The sequence below is a fragment of the Lissotriton helveticus genome, chromosome 4_1 (genome assembly GCF_964261635.1).
Source record: "Lissotriton helveticus chromosome 4_1, aLisHel1.1, whole genome shotgun sequence".
NCBI lineage: Eukaryota > Metazoa > Chordata > Amphibia > Caudata > Salamandridae > Lissotriton > Lissotriton helveticus.
The window spans coordinates 1,787,036,891-1,787,058,400 of record NC_136063.1 but is presented as its reverse complement, the minus strand read 5'-3'; the positions used below and the strand labels follow the sequence as shown (position 1 = coordinate 1,787,058,400).

The 21,510-nt window shown below is 43.3% G+C and overlaps 1 protein-coding gene across 2 annotated transcripts in view; it reads right to left on the bottom strand.

Moving 5' to 3' along the window:
• Nucleotides 1–21,510, bottom strand: part of DIAPH2 (diaphanous related formin 2) — a 4,230,744-nt gene that overhangs the window by 3,063,316 nt on the left and 1,145,918 nt on the right. For both annotated transcript variants that reach the window (XM_078688424.1, XM_078688425.1), the window contains 2 exons: nucleotides 14,965–15,039; nucleotides 14,806–14,875 (listed from right to left, as the gene is read on the bottom strand). In XM_078688424.1, coding sequence (XP_078544550.1) covers nucleotides 14,806–14,875; nucleotides 14,965–15,039 — 145 coding nt within the window. The remainder of the gene's footprint in view (nucleotides 1–14,805; nucleotides 14,876–14,964; nucleotides 15,040–21,510) is intronic.

Genomic DNA, 21,510 nt, shown 5'->3' with positions numbered 1-21,510 from the left:
GCCAGGGGAGACTAGTCAATACGCTGATTGACGTCTCTGCTAAGGTGATAAAATGTGGACAATGACTCTTTACAGCGGGGGCACTTGTCAGTTCTATGCCTCTCTGAATTCAGTTGGATCCCTCTGTCTATACTCTCCTGAGCCACTGATCTGACCCATTCAGAACCCTTCTCTTCATCCGTGGATCCCATCTGTGCAGCACCTAACTTTAACTTGTCCCAGATGTCTTCCAGTAGGCAGACAGTACCACCATGGCCAACAAAGTGATGCGGCCCATTCCTCCCCTTAGATCAGACTTCTGTCCCCAGCCCATAGGAAAACTCTGTCCCTAACAACAGCAAGCAACAGAGGCCACTAAGAACTGTCAGTGTCAAAAGCTAGGTCCTAGTAAACCCCGGAATCTCTGACCTCTGAGTTTTCACAGAGTGGGGGACAACAGCCCCAGGTGTTAGGCACCCTTTTTTCACTCTCCTTCCCACCTGTTCAAGGATGAATTCCTGAAACTGGTCCTTCAATCCAGGGACTGTACTCTTAGGCTCAGGGCCAGACTAGGAACCACAACCGGCCCTGGCAAAGTGCTCGGCCTGACCCTCCCCTCCCCACTTGGGTGGGGGGGGGGAGGTGGTTGGAGGTGCCATTGAGCTCTTTGCCGGGGCCAGTTTTTGGCCGATTTTGGTACAGGCCCTGTAACAAAAACGGCCCCCAGGGCCCCATAACCGGCCCCCACCCGTGTGGCGCACCGGGGGATTGTCCAGTGCCCACTTTGACCAGTCCGGCCCTGCTTAGGCTGAAAACATTCCTGGTGAAATAGGACTTCCAAGGGGGAACAACCACCCCCTCCATGGCGACCCACACTGCCTATGCCATGCAAGAGTCTGCCCGGCTTAGGTCCCCAGCCCTCTGTCCATGTAACAGCACATTGAGCCCCCTTTGGTTAGAAGAGGGCTCACCAGGCTCAGTCTGGGTTGCTCTGTTCTCCTAGCTTGCAATCCTTGACCCATTGGTCCTCCCATTGTGGACTGTTTCCACCTGCTAACCCTCCATTTGAGCCTCTGTACCCTCTGTTGAGGAGTGATACCCCCAGACAACAGAACTGGCAGGATACCTGTAGCATCCGCCCCACCCTGCTTCCCTGGCACTGTGGAGCTCCCACCAGTGGATGATCTCTCGGTACTGAACAGGTCCCCCTGCTGGTGCCCCCTCCCAGAGCAACCCAAGCATATGGGGCTGAAATTCAGGCATCCTGGGACTCTGCCCACCATAACCTCCCCTCCTATTTTTAAAAGGGACATGGGACTCCTTTCCTCACACACCATACTTGGACCTGTCTGGGTCACTGCGTACCTCCCCTCACATTGATGGGGGAACCTGAGAAACCCTCCTTAGATCACTCCCCAATGCCTTCCCAGACACTCACCCAGAGGTCGGCCTCCTTTGCAAGTTCTCTGGGGTCAGTGAGCTTGCAGTGAACCAGGTGTTGGTGTAGTTCTGTAAAACAGTGGCTGAACATGTGCTCTCTGGCAGTCAAACTGTACAGCCCCTCACTGGTGTTTACCTCCCTACCTTCACACAACCATCCAGTGCCTTACACAAGTAACTCACAAAATCCCCCCTCAAGATTGGTTAGACTGTCTTTAAATCTCAACCTTTACTCTTCTGGGGTGAATCCATAGTGCTTAACAAAGGTCTCATTCATGGTGGGATACTTCAGCCTGTCCCTCTTTTCTAGGGCAAGTTAAGCATCTTTATCATCACAAGGATTATGTCTCCAAAGGTCATCTCCCCAATCTTCCTCAGGGTTCCTGTGCACCACTAGAGATACCTCATATGCCTCAATCCACCTGTCTATGTCGTCCCCCTCCTCGAAGTCAGGCACCAAGTCGCTCAGTATGTGGACCTTCAGCACTGGAAGCTGTAGTTTCGCTGTGACTATTCATCCTGGACTGTAACAGCTGATTGGCTTTCAAATCCAGCTCTTTAAAACTCAGTTCATGAGCCAACCAGATTTTGTTTTCCTCCATCTCAAATCTGGCCATCTGTGACGTACAGTACTTCTTTGCCTACCTTTCTGCCAGTTCCTCTAGTGACAGGTTGCAAGAGGACACACTGCTTCCTCCTGCATGGAGAGGGATCTTCAATCCTGCGGGTAAGTCACCCCCCTCAACTGGCTGCATTCCAAGAACCTCCTGCAGATCCTGCTAAGATCCCTCCACATCATCCTCTTCCTCTAGGTCATCTATTGTGACTGGTGGACCCCCATGACCAATGACTTTTGGAGCTTTGCCTTCCCGGTGCACCTTTTGGCGGGCAGTCTCCTCTCCTGGCAAAACTCCTTCAGCTCAGCCACAGTGTAGATCTACAGTTTGGTAAGCTCAAGCTCCATCCTTGCAGGTGGGACCACAGACAGTCAGGCAAAGGAGAAATTTTGAAAAAGCAAAAAGGTGAATCAAGGAGAGTTTAAACTTGAATTCGTCTTATGTAGGTGATGGTAGTGTACACCAAATCACTGTATGGCCGTGCACAAACACAAATCCTATCCTCGTCATTGATCACCACTGTTAGAATTTGGGTTACTGGTTGACTGGGGTGTGAGCCCTGGTCAAGCAGCAAACACAATATTAGTCAGGGTGCTCAGCCCCCTGGTAGCTTGGCACCGAGTATTCAGGCTTAATTTAGAGGCAATGTGCAAAGTGTTTGTGCAATACTTCAAATGGTAAAACAGTGGGAAAAAACACACAGAAAGATTCCACACCAGGTTAGAAAAATAGGGCTGTATTTCATAAATAAAACAAGACCAAAATTATAATAATCTAATTAATAGAACCGTAGTTATTAATTTTCAAAGAATAAACAGCAATATATTGCCTAAAAGCAAAATCACCGACCGTGGCTTTCTGATCACACAGGAGTTCGTCAAAGTCAAAACTTCAGTCTGACCATGATGGAACTCTAGTCGGATACAGTCCCACATTAGCTCCGCTGAAGGTTTACCTTCTCAAGTTTTGTGCCAAGAGTCCCGTTCACATTGGAGAGGGCTGCAGGGAGCACGAACAGTGTCAATGGCAGTGGTAGGTTTCGCTTGAGAAGCAGGCTGGACGCCGTGGACCGGCGGGCTGGAGCTTTGCAGTGGCGGTCCTCCGTGGCAATCAATGCTTGTTGTGTAAAGAGACAAGCTGGCCACGGGTCGCGCTGGGATTTTATGTGAGCGGCATGGTTTCAGTACGAACAGCCCTATTTGTCTTCACGAAGAACCCAAAAGCTTGATTTAAGAACCCGCAGAGGAACACCAAGTTTCCAGGACCTGAAGGGCATCACTTGGGAGTCAGAAACTCGCTGAAGACGGGCCCAGGAGCTGTTGGGGAGCAGTCTCTGAGGTTCAGATAAGGAAGGTCCTGAGTACAAGATGGGTTGCAGGCCCAGTTCTTCCTCCCCAGGCAAGAGGGCAGCAGGTCAGCAGGGTAGCAGATCCTTCAGAGTGGGAGTCGAGCAGAGTGACAATCCTTTCAACAGCACAGCAGTCCTTTTTCCTGGCAGAGTATCCCCAGGTCCAGAAGTGTACTGAAGAATTGGTGTTCAAGGTCCTTCTTTTATACACTGGTGCCCTGGTTCTGGAAGGTGGGAGAAGCTTCTAGACAGTGCCTTTGAAGTGCATGGGATTCCCTACCTCCCATGCCCTAGCTCCAAGGTGGCTGAAGTGACAGTGAAGGGTCATTAGGGCCTTTGTGAGAAGACAGGACACAGCCTATTCAAGCTTTGAAGCTTGGCCCTGCACCTCCCTCCCATCCTGCCAGTGATAGCGATTCTAGTCCTTCATTTGTGTGTGGCTGTCTAGGAGGAATAAACAAAGCCCAACTGCCAACTACACCCAGCCAGGTGACCAGAGACACACTGTAAGCACCAAATGGCTAAGACAAGGAAATGCAAACCTTTTAAAAGTGGCAATTTCAGAATTGCAGTTTAAAATCCAACTTTGCCATAAGTTAGGATTTTATATTCTGATTCCAGAGACACCAAACTTGAAGAGGTAATCTCTTTCTGTTTTGAAATTACACTACAAAAATGCACTAAGGTAACCCCAATGTTATCCTATGGGAGAGATAGGCGTTAAGAATGTAAGAGTTTTTCACCACCAGGACATACATAATGTACAAGTGTATGTCCAACGTTTTGGTCACACAGCACCCCGTCTGGGCTGTCTAGGGCTTAACTTAGGGGTGATTTATATGTATTATAAAGGAAGGTTTCAAAAAGGTTTCTTTTGTCAGATCAAAATGGCCGCTTATACCTGAAAACTCACACTCTTCAATGGCAGGCCTGAGGCATGCTTAAGTGGGTGGCACAATCAGTGCAGCAGGTCCAATAGTATAATTTAATTTACAGGCCATGGGCACATGTAGTGTACATTACCAGGGACTTATAAGTAAATTAGATATGCCAATTGGGTATTAGCCAATTCTGCCATATTTTAAGGAGAGTGCACAAGCACTGTAGCACTTTTAGCAGAGGATAAGTGGACAGAGTACTAAATGGAACAAAAAAAGTATTCCGTAATAAGGGGAGGAATAAGGCAAAAAGTCTGGGGATGGCCCTGCAGAAAGGAAATTTTTTAACCATGCAGTCCTACAACAGAATACTAATCTACTATGAATGTGATGTACTCATACCGTCTGATATCACTATAGGAACTCTGCCTGTTGTATGCTGCAGTCTAAAAACAATGTATTTGATACCTTTTGCACAGTCATATTGACAGAAGAGCAATGCATATCTATATAAAACTTTATAAATAAAAAAATAAAAACGATTCTACGAAAGATATTTCTGGACTTACTTTTGACCTGTATAAAAAAGTGGTCACCTACTTAAAGTAAGTATATTCATCATGGATGTTTCACTGAGCCTATGTGTACACAGAATGAATTCACATTGAGGTCTAATTGTACATGCTGAAAACGAACAAAACAAGCGAATCACTGAGTATAAAGCAGAGAGAATAAATGTTGATGGAGCGAATAATAATATACAATGAAGCCATTTTGGGCAAGAAATCCCCTGAATCTTTCCTGTATACTTTGAACACGACTCACTGAGCACACACAAATTGCAAAGAACATCAAAAAGACGCAGAGGGATGTCTTACTCAGCCTCCCAACTGTGAAATACACTACCCATTAAACTGCAATCATGTACCCATGCTTCTTTTTCAGGCGTAGTGGAAAACATTGTTTTTTTTAAAGTGACCAGAATAAGACTGAGAACGAAGGCTAGAGTTCTAGTGGCTAATCTGCCGATTTTGAACCTAGGAATCTGGGTTGTAATGCCAATCCTGGTAAATGAAAGAAAATCCCTTAATTCCAGGCAAATCGCAATGTGCGCCCAAAATGCAAGTATTTGAAATGCAAGCATAAATATGTGTTATGCAAAATAAACGTATAATTTTTTTAGGTTTTAGTAATGTGCTGTACTGAATTACTCCGCAGATAGGTTCACACTATATAAATACTAATACATGCATACATACATACACAAGGGCGGCTCCCCCTCAGAAGCGGAGGAGTGTCGCCCTGCCTGCCGTGAGCGCAGCAGGCAAACACAAATAAATGAAATGGCATTTCCACACCATTTTATTTATTTGCCACTGCACTGGCTCGCGCTGTCTAGATCGTGAGGGTGGAGCAGGGCTAAATCCTGCAAATACAGGATGTCAGCACTGGTCTACAGTGCGCACGTCGGATTGGCCCGGCCAACTTGTGACACCCAGCCTGACATGCGCACTGATTGCTGGCACATGCCCTAAGCCTCAAAATTATACTGGATGAGCCTGCTTCCACCAATCCTGGAGCTGCTTTCACAACATAAAAGCAACTCAAGGATTGGTTGGAGTGTGTTCCACAAGCAGGAAGGAAGTACTTCCTGTTCCTGCTTGTGAAAAGTTGAAGTGCCAGCGGTTGTACTGCTCCGTGTTTATGGTGAGTAGCGCTTTCGCGCCAAACCATTTTTTATTGGCGCTAGCCACCACTGTACATACAGACAGCTAACGCCATTCTACAGGTGTGGTTGTTATCCCACATTTGCTCAACATTTCCAGCATGGAAGGATGCTCTGCCTGACCAGGCTGCAGAGTAACTGAGCTTTTTTCCTGACTGGATGTTCTGGCATATTTGACTCTGAGCACCTGGAGACTGCTCAATATATACGAGTGTATGTGCTCTGCCCCCTGCAAAAACAACAGGTGATGGACAGAATGCAGAACAATGTCATACATTCACCCCAGTACAGAGATCTGGGCCTAAATCCATTGTTTTTTGCCTCACCATGCCATTTCAGTTTGAACCCAGCCATATGCAAATCAGTCTTGACCCTGTGCCCCATGGGAACAGTCCAGCCCGAACTGCCAAGCCAGCTCCACCCTGGACTGGAAACAAGCATCCAAGGACCGGTTTCGGGCTTTCAGCCCTCATCAGCCTGGATAGCGTGATTCCAGTGGCATGGAGAGCACAGGACTCACGTCTGAGCATACCCGTCCCACTCGGGGTGACAAATGCAAAAACAACAGGTGATGGACAGAATGCAGAACAATGACATACATTCACCCCAGTACAGAGTTCTGGGCCTAAATCCATCGTTTTTGTGCTCACCATGCCATTCCAGTTTGAACCCAGCCATATGCAAATCAGTCTTGACCCTGTGCCCCATGGGAACAGTCCAGCCCGAACTGCCAAGCCAGGTCCTCCCTGGACTGGAAACAAGCATCCAAGGACCGGTTTCGGGCTTTCAGCCCTCATCAGCACAGGGTCAAGACTGATTTGATGGACAGACTGGGGTGGCTTGGTGAGAAAAATAACGATGGATTAAACCCAGATCTGTGACTGTGGGTGAATGTTTTGCCATGTGCAACATTATGTCAATCATCTTCTGTGTTTTGCTGTTCGCCCTATGTGGGAAGGGTATGCTCAGACGTGGGTCCCTTGCTCACTAAGCCACTGGAGTCAAGCTATCCTGGCTGAAGACGGCTGATAGCCAGAAACCGGTCCTAGGATGCTTGATTCCGGTCTAGGAAAGACATGGCTTGGCAGTTCGGTCTGGACTGTTCCCATGAGGCACAGGGTCAAGACTGATTTGCATATGGCCATGTCTGAACAGGGGTGGCTTGGTGAGCAAAATAACGATGGATTAAACCCAGATCTGTGACTGGGGGTGAATGTTTTGCCATTTTGAAACATTACATCCATCATCTTGTGTGTTTTGCTGTGCTCTGCCCTCTGAAATATGATAACGGTGATTATTTCTAATTGGCTTGTCAGACTCTATAGTGAGGCCACAGTAATATGGAACAGAATACACCAGTGGCTCAAGGGTTATATGTCTGTGTGGGCTGCAGTGCGCGCTTACATTACCCACTAGTGAGGTTTTAAAATATTGGTCAGCACATGTCCAAGTAAACTGAGTTACCCATGTTCAAAAGCCTTCTTTTACATTACCTAAGTGATGTATAACAATTCTTTGTTAAACTTAGGCACGCTGAATATGGAATGAAAATGCCTCTCCAGTGATATGGTTCCAAGAGATATCTCTCACTGTAGGTTGCACTGATACTTTCTCATTGTAAACCCCTGTTTAGGAGCAAATGACACATTTCCCATTCATCAAAGTTGCCTTTGAGTAGGACAAAAAAAACCTGCACACCAGTTTATTAATTATGAAAAACCTAATTCATTATCCAACACGTTTTTGTTTTTTTACGTGTGCCACAAAAATAGTTGGTCATCTCTTCCTGGAGAAACTGCACAGGCACCAGCCTGGCTGCCTCCCTACCAGCGACAGTCACTACATTTTCCAGCTCCACTGAATAAGTGTAAGCTTGCTCTCTGAGGAAAAACAAAGGGTTTCTTTGAGATGGTGCCCTCCTGGCAGAACTCTAGCAGGAAGGCAGGGGAGAGTTAATTACTGAGCATCAACCCGAATTTCTCTAAGAAAGTGAGGGGAGTTCAAGTCAAATTTGAGTTCAAATAGCAGATAGACACCATATTGGTGATAATATGTATTTTGAACATCAAGGCATCACACTTGACAGAGCCTGCCTCCTGCGAAGAAGTGGGATCAGAACCAGTTTGAGTGGGTTTCTTTTTAGGAAGAAGGTGGAAGATCTCATTTCCATAGCCTAGTCCATTAGAGACCTTTGGGAGCACAATACAGTTGGCCTGTGGCCTTGGTATATCAAAATGCTGCTGTAATAGGGTTTTCTGTGATTATTTGCAATACAAATAATGGAATTGCTGCAAAAGAAGTTTTAACTCAAGTGTAGGAACTTTCTGAGTATAAGGCATTTTTTTTTACTGATGATATCTAGTCAAAGGTAACTACAAGAATGGCTCCCATTACAGATACTTTTGAAAAGACTTGGATTTAAAAAACAAAAGACGATTAAGATCCTGGTGCAGAGATGTCTATATAGAGGACTAGGTCCTGGCTGGCTTTTACATGCATGAAAGAACTGGTGGGCTCTCAAGACCAGCTGGCTTCCTGCGGAAATGGGAAAATAAATCCTATTGAAGAACCAGTGGACCAGTGGAGGGGGGTGTGACTGGGTCCCGACTGCATGGAGTGGTCTAACTTGTCACCTACTGTTGTCTTTATCTTGGTATCCTGGAGGATGACCCTTGCAGACTCGGGGCTTGAGGAGCTAGCAGCGTGAGCTTCAGCACAAAGCAAAGTTAGGACTTAAAAAACAGTTTCAACTCTGGAGGAATGGAACAAACTGGCATGCTACCCAAGAAAGGCACAAAAAGGTGGCAGGATTTCCAGGTTCACCTTCTTCTGGTATTTATGCTTCAAGAAAAAATCTTCAGTGGACCTCGAGTAGAAGGTATCCAGTCCTATGGACTCTGACTATGGCTCTTAGACGTATTCTGTCAGACGATTTAGAGTACCTCTATTGCTTTTAAGTCTAAAGGTAAATGTGAGAGTGGAAAATCAGCAAAGAGATCCCAGAGATTAAGTCACCTTGGTGGCAACATTTTTAAGTTGGCCTAGTCTGAGCTTTCAATGTGAAATCTCAAGGCTTCCGTGGGTTGCTAAATTCATCGCACCTGGCCTTGTGGAGCACTTATAAGCCACAGCATCCTACTTTGCCAAACTGGAAAAAATGACTTCATATATTCTTAGTCAGAAGATAAGGCATTAAACCAGGTTAAACCACTGGGCTGCATATTACCAGAACTCCACCGCTGTTGGCCTGCAATGGTGCCGAGACCTGGTTGCCCGCAGCTCATTTGAAGTTTCCTGGTGGTTTTTTGCATTTAACTTTAAGAATATTTATCTCTGATTCTCAGCTTCAAGTTTTGTTTTCTTGGTCTTGTTTTGTTCAGTAAATCATTCTTCCACCCAAATTTTGTGGTCAGTCAAGATATGTCAATCTCTTGAACTTGTTTGTGTTTCAGTTCAAAATGGTACTAAATCTGATTCACTAAAGTTTGCATGCATGCAGATAACTGTTATTGTAAACTGTTTGGGAAGAAGATTAATTGGCTGAAATATCTAGGATTGCTTTGAATGTAATTATATGTAGTTTAGCATATTAAAATGGTGGTGGCTTAGTGCCTACGTGGCTTGATTCCACAGAAGTGTGGAATCTGAGACATCTTTCTAAGTGATTCAACAGGCCTCACACAACTACAAAAAAAACAGCTCAGGCCTTTCCAGCATCTTTAAATGTGTGTTTGTGTATTCTGGGTCCCTTAACCACTCCATAGACTAAAAAGGGATTTTTCTTGCCACTGGTTCAAGAAAAAGAACATGAAACAGAGGTGGGGAGGACACCCAACGCAGAGGTTGCAAACTGCTTTTCCCGGCTAATATTTCTCACACTGAAACATAAAGAATGGAATGTTATTAAGGGAGGTGGTGTCTGAGTAGACTGCCAAAGTTGGATGCAGAAAGATGGTCCCCCTAAAGTGCTTACTCATGTCCCTGAACAAAAACAAAGGAGGGAGCAAGGATGAATTGGATGGAGGGATGCCGGGCTCCCTCTATGCCTTTTGGTTTTTGCCTAACCTTTATTCTCATACAGACACTTACCTGTCAATGAGTTATAAACTGGTGAATATATTCCTAATCTAAAGTATCTGATGAAATGTTTAAAACTATGAATAATTGTTTTAGCAGTCATCACTTCAACAGACTGCTATGTACCTCTTGGAAAATTTGAAGATATCGGGAATAGTGACAGGCCCACAATCCAGAAAAATGAAAAACTTTATCAAGAATAATAGAAGCAGATAGAAGTCTCACAAAGTGTAACAAAAGAGTCCTCTAATTATGAATATTTTATTTTTATGATTCACATCAATGATTTACATTAGGTAAGTGCAGATAGATCTGTTGAGAGCACTAAACGTAATGTTTGAAAATGCAATCATATTTGTTCCACAGTCAGATGGAAAGCAGAAGTAGTAACAGAATATGATAACGTGGCAAAAAAAGTACCTGGTAACTACATGTCAGTAAGTATACAGATCAGTGTCTTGTACAGCTTTTAGGGAAGATTATGCAATCAAATATTACAGAATGCATTACTATTAGGACATAGGGGGGTAATAAGATTTTTTTTAGTTTTGGTTTAATGCATACAAGATCATGTCAGACCTACCTGCTGAGTATTCTAATGTGCAAGCCAAGAATATGAGATGAGCACATATCTGTTATTATGTTAGGAGATATAATGGATAAATATTTTCAGCTTGATATGACCTTGGTGGCTTGATGTGATCACGGACACAGAGTTGGCACATGTCTAGACTTATTATGACACATAGGGTCACAGGAAGAATGATTCATTTCCCCTTTGGAATGTTTCACATCGTAGATTTAACTCTCATGTATTCATCACACTAAATGAATGTAGGGGGATGACCGATATAAGATAATCTACTTTAAACAAAGATCAATGACCAGTGAATTTGATCTAATTAGATCCATGCTAATCAGTATTTTTGGTTGGCTAATTTCTAGTCCGACTTTGCCCAAAGTGATTTGCATGCCAGCTTGGAAGTACATCTGATTTTTCTAGAAAGAGTTTCATTGCAAGTTTTTGTCCTTAAGGGGGAGGAATCTCCTGACAATCTATCTTGAAATAAAGATAGAAGTAGTTCAAAGTAGAACATTTGTGCATCTTACACCATTTTGTTCTCACATATGAGACTTTCACTCAATCAGCAGATGCAATTGAGCATCAACACTCTTTATATTATAGATTCAATGGGGCACAGATTTGTGAGATTTTATGATTTCCAAACTAATCTTAAATTGCTACAGGTATCAAAATACTTTATTCTGTTACATGGTCGGGTTTACCCTGCCCTCCACACACTCTCACACAGTTTAACACAAAACAATTTTCTTTCTTGATTATTTTCTACTTAGATGGTGAACAAAAGTCCCATAAGTCAACCAGAGAATCTACTGTGGGAATAATTGTATGATCGAGACCACTATCAAATTCTATCACATTTACATGGCAAAACTACTGAATTATCTCTAGGCCATGTCAGGCATGATTTTTCGAGTCAATATCGCAGGTCATGATTGTACAAAACATTTCAGTACATTCAAAGAACAATCTGTTGGTGATATTCAGAATGCAGAAGAAAATATGAATAATCTCTTAAAGTGTGTGAAACACTACCCTGTTAGGGGTAGTGTTTAGACTCTAAGTCAATGATTTAAACACAGTTGGGGGAAACTGTAGTGTCACTGGAGATGATTGATGAAAGACAGAAAAAACACAGCACCAGCAACCATCAAGCTGGAATTTAGCAAACGATGGAGTAATGGGACGAGGCCACAGTGTTTTATACTAGACTAGAAAAATGATATTCACCAACATACAGAGCATAGCAGAGGAACTAATTCATTCTGCTGTGCGATGTTATGTTATGTTATGTTACTTTATTTCTTTTATAGCGCACGGCGACTCCAGAGGAGCATCCCGGCGCTTTGGCAAAGAAAGACAGCATAGAAAGCAACCACACAACAGAAAAGAACAGAAAAAGAGACTATTTCCTAAAAAGCCATGTCTTCAGATCCTTTCTAAAAGTCAGAAGACAGGGAGCCGATCTCAGGGACAATGGTAATTCGTTCCATGCCTTGGGCGTCAGATAGCGGAAAGATCGACCTCCCAATCGTGCACGACGAATTACAGGAACAGTAAGCAAAGACAGACCAGATGACCTGAGATTCCTGCTTGGCACATACCGGGAGATACGTTTCCCAATATATTTGGGGCCAATACCATGTAAGGCCTTAAAGGCCACCGTCAGGCATTTAAAAAGGACTCGCTTGGAGATAGGTAGCCAATGAAGAGTGTTCAATAAGGCAGTGGCGCCAGCTCTCCTCGGGAGTCCAAAGATGGCACGGGCTGCCGAATTCTGGACTACTTGCAAACGGGTCATGAGATATTTTGGTAGACCCAAAAAAAGAGCGTTTGCATAGTCCAGTCGCGACCCGATTAACGCCTGAACGACTGTTTTCCTGTGGTTGAGTGATAGTAGAGGGAGAAATTTCCTCAGCATCCGTAAGATGCCGAAGCATTTCCCAACAATGGACAAGATGTGGGGTCCAAAGGATAAATCACAGTCCACTACCACTCCCAAATTCTTGGCCTTCACAGCAACCTTGTCAGGAGGAAACATATCCTGTGGCCACCAAGATCTCCAGTCATGTTCCGGTGCGCAACCGAAAAAAAGCAACTCTGACTTGTCAGAGTTGCATTTTAAGCCATGACCTCTGAACCACTCAAACACCGCACCAAGGCAATCCTTGATCTTTATGCCATCAAATGACCCACCCCTGTCACATGTGAACAGGAGTTGGGTGTCATCAGCATAAGACACGATCCGGGCGCCAAAAGATTCCGCGACTTCCGCCAGAGGGGCCATAAAGATGTTAAACAGCATAGGGCTAAGAATGGAGCCCTGCGGGACTCCCACCTCTAGCGGAGCCATATCAGCGGAAAAAGGAGGCGCCCAGATCGTTTGTCGGCGGTCGGCCAGAAATGATTTTAGCCAGTTACACACCGTTCCTCGAAGGCCACACTCCCAGAGTCTTACAAGGAGGGCATCATGAGGAACGGTGTCGAAAGCCGCCGACAAGTCAAGCATGACTAACACGGCCTTTCCCCCCAAGTCGAGTACTTCCCTGATGGCATCAGTGACCTCCAGGAGAGCCGACTCCGTGCTAAAATTAGCACGGAAGCCGGACTGCGAGGTGTGCAATAGCTCGTTTCCTTCGATGAAACTGGAAATTGTCCTATGCACATAACGCTCGGCCACTTTTGCCAGAGCAGGGAGAAGGGAGATTGGCCTGTAGTTGGCATGAATCAGGGGGTCCAAGGTGGGTTTTTTGAGCAGTGGTAAAATCATGGCTCGCTTCCAGGCCTGAGGCACCTCCCCTGTCGACAAAGATGTGTTCAGCAGGGGGTTCACCAAGATGTTAATGGCGGAAGCCACTTTCCCCAAGCATTTAGCCGGACATGGATCTAGAGGAGAGCCGCATTTCAAGCCGGACAGCAACTCTAAAGATGTACTAAGATCCATAGGAGGAAATGCAGAGAGGAAAGGGCCATGGTCTTCCACAGAACAAGGTAGCGGTAGATGGCTCACATCCGATTGCGCACTAGAGAGAGAGGCCTGGATGGCTGTGATCTTACTGACAAAGAAGGTGGCAAGTTGTTGTATCCACGCATCCGTATGAGTGTGGCTGGGGGTACAAACCGCAGGAGAGATAAAATCCTGGACCACTTTGAAAATTTCTTTGCAGACATTGTCAGCCTCATCAATGCGATGCTCAAAATAGGCCTTTTTTCCGTCCCAAATAGAATGATGATAGGCTTTAATGGCGATCAATGTTTGATTGTGAATCAATAGATATGATATCTTTTTCTCCCCTTCCACATTCCTAGTAAATTTGCAATCGAGAGGCTAACATGAGAGTAGCACAGAGGCTTTTTCTAGAATTCTTCTAGCCTTCCCTGCTCTTATTTTAAGTATTTGCCCATTGACAATGCTGCGTTAAACGTTTTCACTATGGAAGCTATTTAAAATAACACACTCAGATTGGGTACTTATATTTTACAGTTAGAAAACTAAGGAAAGACTGATGGTTGATTACATAAAACAAGTCTTTCTTCCTTCTTAGAACAGGGTTTGGCAAGGAAATAGACGTATATTTTAGCACACTCTTCTTTCTACGTGTTGACTGTGCAAATCAGTCTAGGACACAGAACACAGAAAATCGTGAAATTATACAGACTTTCACACAAAAGAATGCGAGAATGCTCTCTGTTCGGCATGCGCTCTTTAGAAGTCCAAGTGATACAATAATATGAGACTGAACCACTAATGGAACAATGCATTTTACCCCTAGCTGTCTGATTACACTTACAAAATAAGAGGGAAACACTACAAATTAATATTTAAAAAGCACTTTGCCCACGATCAGAGGGGGAGATGTACATTACTAATAATTGTACATACCGGCTGTATTTATTTTATTTTGATGTTAATTTATTTTTGTATTTATTCATTGTTAGTGGGGTGCAAAGTGCTTCGCCTTTTCAAAAGTGGACTGAAGAATGATTTAAATGCACTGCATAATTCACACCTTCAATTTGCTGGGGCTTCTGAAAGACTGACTGCCTCTCTAAGAAATATCTTTTTGAAAACAAAATTGCCTTCCTTTGTAGTTCCTCTGAAAATGTAGTGCAGAAACCCAATCATTAAACATATTTATGGTTATGTGACCTCCTACCTTATTATTCATGAATGCTTTGAGGCACTGAATGAGTTTATGTTGATTCTTCTTGTCAATACTTTCTTGCCTTGAGTAAAAGAAAAAAAACATTGCATGAACTTAAGGCACAGTCGTAGAAAGTACTGTAAGTCAAGGAAATATATTTATTCTTCTTACTGTTTCTTGTCCAGAAGCTTTTCCAGCACATCCAGCAAGACTCCGAGACCTTCATGTCCAAAGTTGTTAACCCAGCTGTAAAGAAAACACAGATATGCTGGTGTCACAAACAATGTAAAAATGAAATACAATACAAGCTATCTGGCATGTCAAGAACAATTTGCAGCTTAGGACACTCATGACAAATGAGAAGTGTTGGAACAAAGCATGTTTATGCTTTTGGCAATAATTCGTCCCTAACGATGGATGAGATCATTTGAAAAAACTCATAATGCAATAATTTGCAGTACACAAGACAGCAATGGGGGACATAATGTCACTGGCCCTAAATACATAGGTCTCCATTTAGTGTCTGAGGTTCTGCCCAAAATGTGCAATACCCCACAGCCCTGCAGGTACTCGCTGAATTCACCTCACCACGCGGCTCTAATTGATTATTTTTAATAAAAAGACTAAAGACAGAGTGCAATCACAATTCGCTTTTTTTACTGCCACTGAATTCACAGGCAGTGACCATAACCTGTTTCAAGTATAAGATTGACATTTACTTAAATAGTGTGGACACTTTCAAATGTAGACTGATATACCCACGCAATGGAGTTAAAGTAGACAACAGTGACATTTCTGACGCAAGCCCATTGCAACGTCTCACAACCAAGCCTCGCTTTCAATATTTCCAGACTGCAGCAGAATAAACCAGGAAAAACCAGAAGATTTACAATTCAAAACCACTAACCACTAACCACAATGGTGTGAAATGAAGCCTCCAGTTACATTAACAACAAATAGCGGTCTAGGTTAACTTCTTTCTGAAACTGCACTTTGTATAACTCAAGATTTACACTACACATTGCCTGCAATTCACATACTTGGAATCTTCCACGGTTAACAGTGTCTGTTCACGTGACAATTAATTTAAAGTGTCACAGGTGACCCTGAATTACTGGCCATCGTTTACACCTACAGTCCTTTGGTCCTGATATGTTTAGTCCGCTCAGAGTGTGATAATATGTATACCATACGCCCAATAATTATTGGCGGGAACACAGTAGAAATGCAATCAACAAGCGTTCTACCAAATAGGGGAAAAAAGTAGCACAACTGTACCAATGAAGGTGGAAAATAATTGCAGTGGCTTTAGAAGGAGGGATAAAGCGCTATGCAAATACCTATACAATGAAATAGAATCAGAGCCGATTGACATGCCATATAAAACATATACAACTAGACCTTCATTATGAGTGGCCCGTTAAGCCCAGTGGGGCTGCTAGTAGGCTATACCAGCTCCTTTGATATTACAAGTGACACACAACAATGTGGGGTGGCATTTTTTCACTTATACATTTTTTCTGATCAAGGGAAGATAAACTCCAGGAGAACATAGAGAAAAGCAAGCGAGAATCAGTGCTAAAACAATGATTCCACTATGCCACTCCTTATTAACGTGTAATTAGAGGTAATCTCCTTTCTCCAAAAATACTAATGTTTGTGGTATTGGACGTCTAGTGCTGGAAGACATCGCAGCCCGATTACTGTCCCCCTGGAAGTGGGCTCCATATACTGAAGAAACATAATATAAGGAAAGGGACAATTACATCATTCATACTAATCCTGGGCATTATATCAAATTCCATCTTCCACATGTAAATACAATGGGCAATATATGGGAATTTAAGCAACAAAATCATACTAAATACTACTACTTAGCTAAGTGCCCCAATGCACTAGACGGCAACTTACCACCCACTACAGGTGGACATGTCCTTAAAAGCATGAGCCAGATGACTGGCTCTGGCTCGACTCAAGGTCACCTCTGACCCTTGGGCCAAACGCAAGCCGGGCTTTTGTTGGAGCTTTCACTCCTGAAGGTCCACTTACATTGGTCACTTGGGAACTAAAGAGGACAGGGTCAAGCGATCTAGTGTGAGGGATCTATTTCTGCTATACTCAATCAATCAAGTTAATCACATTCTCTCACTTTAGAAGCGCTTTTAGATTTCTTGTACATTTGGTCCCCTTCATTACCTCTCCTTCACATGCTCCCACATTATTCTACAAGACCCTGGGTGCAGCAAAGCAAATGGGGGAGTGTTGGATATGTGAGTAATCAAAACACGAAAAACATATATTGCTGGCCAGCTGCTCTTCAGCTGTACCATTGTCCAACACACACCACCCCCCCCCCCCCTCCTTCCAGCTCAAAGACTCTTGGACGAGACTAGAACAGCACCTCAAAAGAGCAGAAAGGAACAAGCACAGAAGACAAAGCAGAACAGCAATTAAAAGAAGCAGAGGACCCTGAAGACGGGGTTCAGAGATATTGCCCCAAATATGCAGGTGTATCTTCCTTTAGGGAAGCTATGAGCTCCAAACGGAATTCCCTGCCCCAGTTCTCAGGGCAGGATCCGGCTGCCTGCTGCGGACGCCATGCTTGGAGAGGAGCACAAATGACAGCAAATTCATCTCAAGGATAGACATCTATCCGCATAACCCACAACGTTTGCTAATTAAATAATGGTTTGTGAATCAAGAGCATTTACATTTCAGGAGCCTCGAATAATGAGAAGTCATTGGCTCTTCTAAGTTTGCTATGAAGCACTTTGTCTGTAATGCTAATTTATCAATGAACACGACCCCCAACTGAGCTCATAGCTTGTGCAATTAAAACAACACACAGCATTTACATTTTCTTTAGTTTACCATTCAATAATACCACGCCTAATCACTAAACAAATTATCATGCATTTTATCGATGGCATTTTCCTGATTACAACTGGTTCAACAGCACTGCTTCCTAGTAGAATGACATAGAGTGCTCCAGAATACATCGACCACTCTTTCAAATGAGAGTTTATCTCAAGAAGAACTGAAGCAAAGTGGATTTCAATGAGAAGTGTATTATGAATTATTTATCTTCGTTATGAATATTCCATGCAGTAATATACCGAAACCTGTAGCTCAACAATATAGGTAAAATGGATCAATGGTTTGGGCACTAGTGGCAGATATACTTGCATGATTTGGAGGTGATATGTCCAGAAGCCTCCTGTGCTAGATATGGCCTTCCCAGAATTGCTGTGCTAAAGTCTGTAGCAACTACACATGTTCTACAGATTATTTCTTGCATGGCTACTGGATGCCTCTGATTTTGTAATTTTGCAGGAAAGAAGAGGGATGGTTATAGGGAAGGCGGAGAGAGAGAGGATAAAGAGGGAGAGAATGAGAAATCGAGAAGAAGGCGAAAGCAGGAAATTGAAAGAAAGAAGAGAACAAACCTACGGAGGCTTAGTCCAAGAGAGAGAGGGAGGTGTCAGGGAAGAGAAAGAGATAGGACTGTTAACGCGGGATTACTGGTTACTAGTTACCTTACCAGATCCCAAACCAAGTCGACTAGATCGTTGGTACCTGTCATTGAGTAAAAGATAATCTAACAATAGGTCAATCAATTAAGAACTTGCACCACTCTAAATGACCACTGACCAAGATTAAGTTTCAAAGATTTAATATAAAGTCAAAGATAACTGAAGATACAAACTTCTCAAGATGAGATTCAAAAGGTAAACTGGTATCACTATGAACATGAATTCTTTGAATAGTCTAAGTCTACAAAACAGAATAATGAGTACAAATTCAAAAACCATAAGGGTTGCCAAAATGGATACAAGTTGCAACCTCAAAGTCATTACAGAAAAGAAAATTCAGGTTAGTCTGTCCCTACGCTACACTAAGTGACATCCCTACTTAACAAGATCTTTACCCCTCTAGGTGTCAGCCGTGGTGACTTCCTAAGAAGATCACGCACTTCTCTTTGTCTCTTCTCTGATAATGGGTCTCTCCTGATCAGTCTATCTGTCTACCCATCCGCTTCCTTAGGCTCCCAAAATCATCTGCTCTGCTCTCCTCCCGGGTCGCTTTCCCTAATACCAAATCACATTTCCGATAGGAACGCCCCTTGGGACGCCCCTCACGTGGTACATCTTTGCGCGGTAAACTCCATGATGGTACTCTTCAAGACCCTCGTTAAAGTTGACCTTGGTTCCCAGGCTTCTTCTTCAGTGCGCCGATACCCCCTGAAATTCCTGAAGACTCCTACAGGCCTGCGCCAAGCGCCACTGAACAAAGCTCCATTCATTTCGACTGATTAGGACCCCTCGCACCTGCATACAGGCCGTCCTACAGTGGGCCTCAAATTCCGGGCTCCACCATATCTATAGGTCGTAAAGCAAATGCAAAGCTCTGTACTTGGCACCTCTCGGCTTCTCCTCTAACGAGCACATTGCACATCAAAGGAACAACATTATCAGTTCGGGCCTACTTGATTTACATGAAGCGGGTCCCTGCATTCTGGAAACCTTTAACTTGATTTAAACAGCATTCTTAACTAACATATATTTCTTAAAGCAACACATCTGTAAAGCATATATTTCAATACTAAATTCGATAATACATTTTGGAAGAACCACGTTAACCCCACCTCACATTATTTTAGCAGCACGTTTAGATTTTCTGTGAATTGCCATGAGGCCTACACAATATACTGGATTGCAAGTTTCCACTTAACTCTTACATGGTTCCCTTAACATGAGAACGTGAGGTTTTCATATTCATTCCAACACTTCTACATTAATCTCACACAGTTATGATTATTGTTACTCTACTTAAACATTCTATACATTTCACTACTGAATATAAGACACTCTGGTGCAAAGCATATGTTAACTAACTACGTGCTTGTAAATATGGTGCACTTATACATTTTTTTTCTCAGACTAGTGCTCTCTCAGGACTAAAAAGAGAAAGGGCGAGTGTATGTGAGAGAGAAAAGAAGCAAGTTTGTGGACTGGGCATACAAGGCAGAGAGAGGCCTATCTTAAGAGCATGTAGTCAGATAATGTGGAAACCGTTCACTTTTCTGTTGGCCCGTATCATGTTATGGCTGTTAGATTCAGCCGAGAAACCCTTGGCATGGATCCGGCTCATCTCTACCCATCAATTGTCTGGTTTGCCAACCTCTACCTGACTTTCACATGCAGCATAGGACAACAATAATCTACTTTTGCAAGTATGTGGCAGAATGCTACACTTTATAAATAATGTAGAGTTGCAACAACACATCTTTAGAGTCTTCATTCTAGGTACTGATTTAAAATGAGTGGAAAATCAATCATCCAGGGAAAAAACAGCTACCGCCTGCTGTCAGGTCAGTTTTTGAACCCAGTTCTAAGTTTCCTCCTTTACAATGGGGCATGACATGCAATAATAATCTTTGTGACTTGTGTTGTTGCATGGTATTTTCTTCTGCACACTAAGTTTGCCTGTGGAGTGAGTGAGTGCGCACAAAAACAGACCAATGGTTTACATGGAACCTATGTTTTGGAAATGGAAAAAAATCAAAACTGGCATTAGTACCCACTTTCAAAGTAGCCGCATCACTCAAAATTAGGCTGCTCGAAAGAGACAGCTATGTAGTGCTACAGAACACATTACATTACACCCAGTTTAGAGAAGGAATCGCACTGAAACCCGCCAAAGCCAGCAGCAATTTTTCACTAGGTACTAACTGGCTTTTCGTACAGAGGAAAACAAAATGTTAACCCTCCACAGAAAACCTCTGCAAGTATAACAATAATCACAGACAAGATGCAGCCTCGGAGAGTGTAATGCATTCAGTGGGCAAGCAATTGTTAATTGCTGTACTGAACAAATCACTTGAATATTTAACAAAACGTGCATGCTCCTGAAAAGAGGGATCGATAATAACACGATAGCGACATGAAGACATGGTGATAAGGGAGCAGGTGACACAGGGCCAGGAATCCTACCAGGATACTGTTGCTCTCAGTAAAAGATAGTGCTGCCCTGAGTAATGACTACGATAGAGAGTTTTACTTACAATGATCCACCTACACAAAAATGTAAACAGTACAGACAAGACCAGTTAAGTAGTCCAATTGTAGAATCAGTGTAAACACTCTGAGCCATATATATACCACGCACGTCCACTCTGAAAACTCTACTAAAACCCACGAAAGGAAAGTTGTAACCAATGCACCACACGGTCTACCAAAACTAAAAGTAGATCGAGAAAATACAAGACATTCTCTCCAGAGAAATCCCTGGAAACACACCATCCTCACACCTGTGATGGCAGCAGGCCACTCTACACCCACCACCCCCCAGTTCATTTATGAAGCCAACCGCAGAAAAAGCTCAACACATCACTCTTAGTATATTGGGCATGGTCTATCCTCAGATGGCGACCCTCCCACAACCACTGACACGTATGTGAGAAAAGAAAAGTGCTAAGAGTCAAGTACATGGTGGATATGCACTATATAACCTTTGTATAACAAAAAATGTTCAGAGTAGATTTTAAAAATACATATTTTGTTGCTGTCCTATTGCTTTTGACATTGAAATTTAGACACACCTATGACACTAAAATGGAGTACTACATTTTAATTGTCCATTTAAATGCATAGAACAAGTATCTATTACTTTTAAATAATTTAGCCTAAATCCACAGAAGTATTACATTGCACCAAA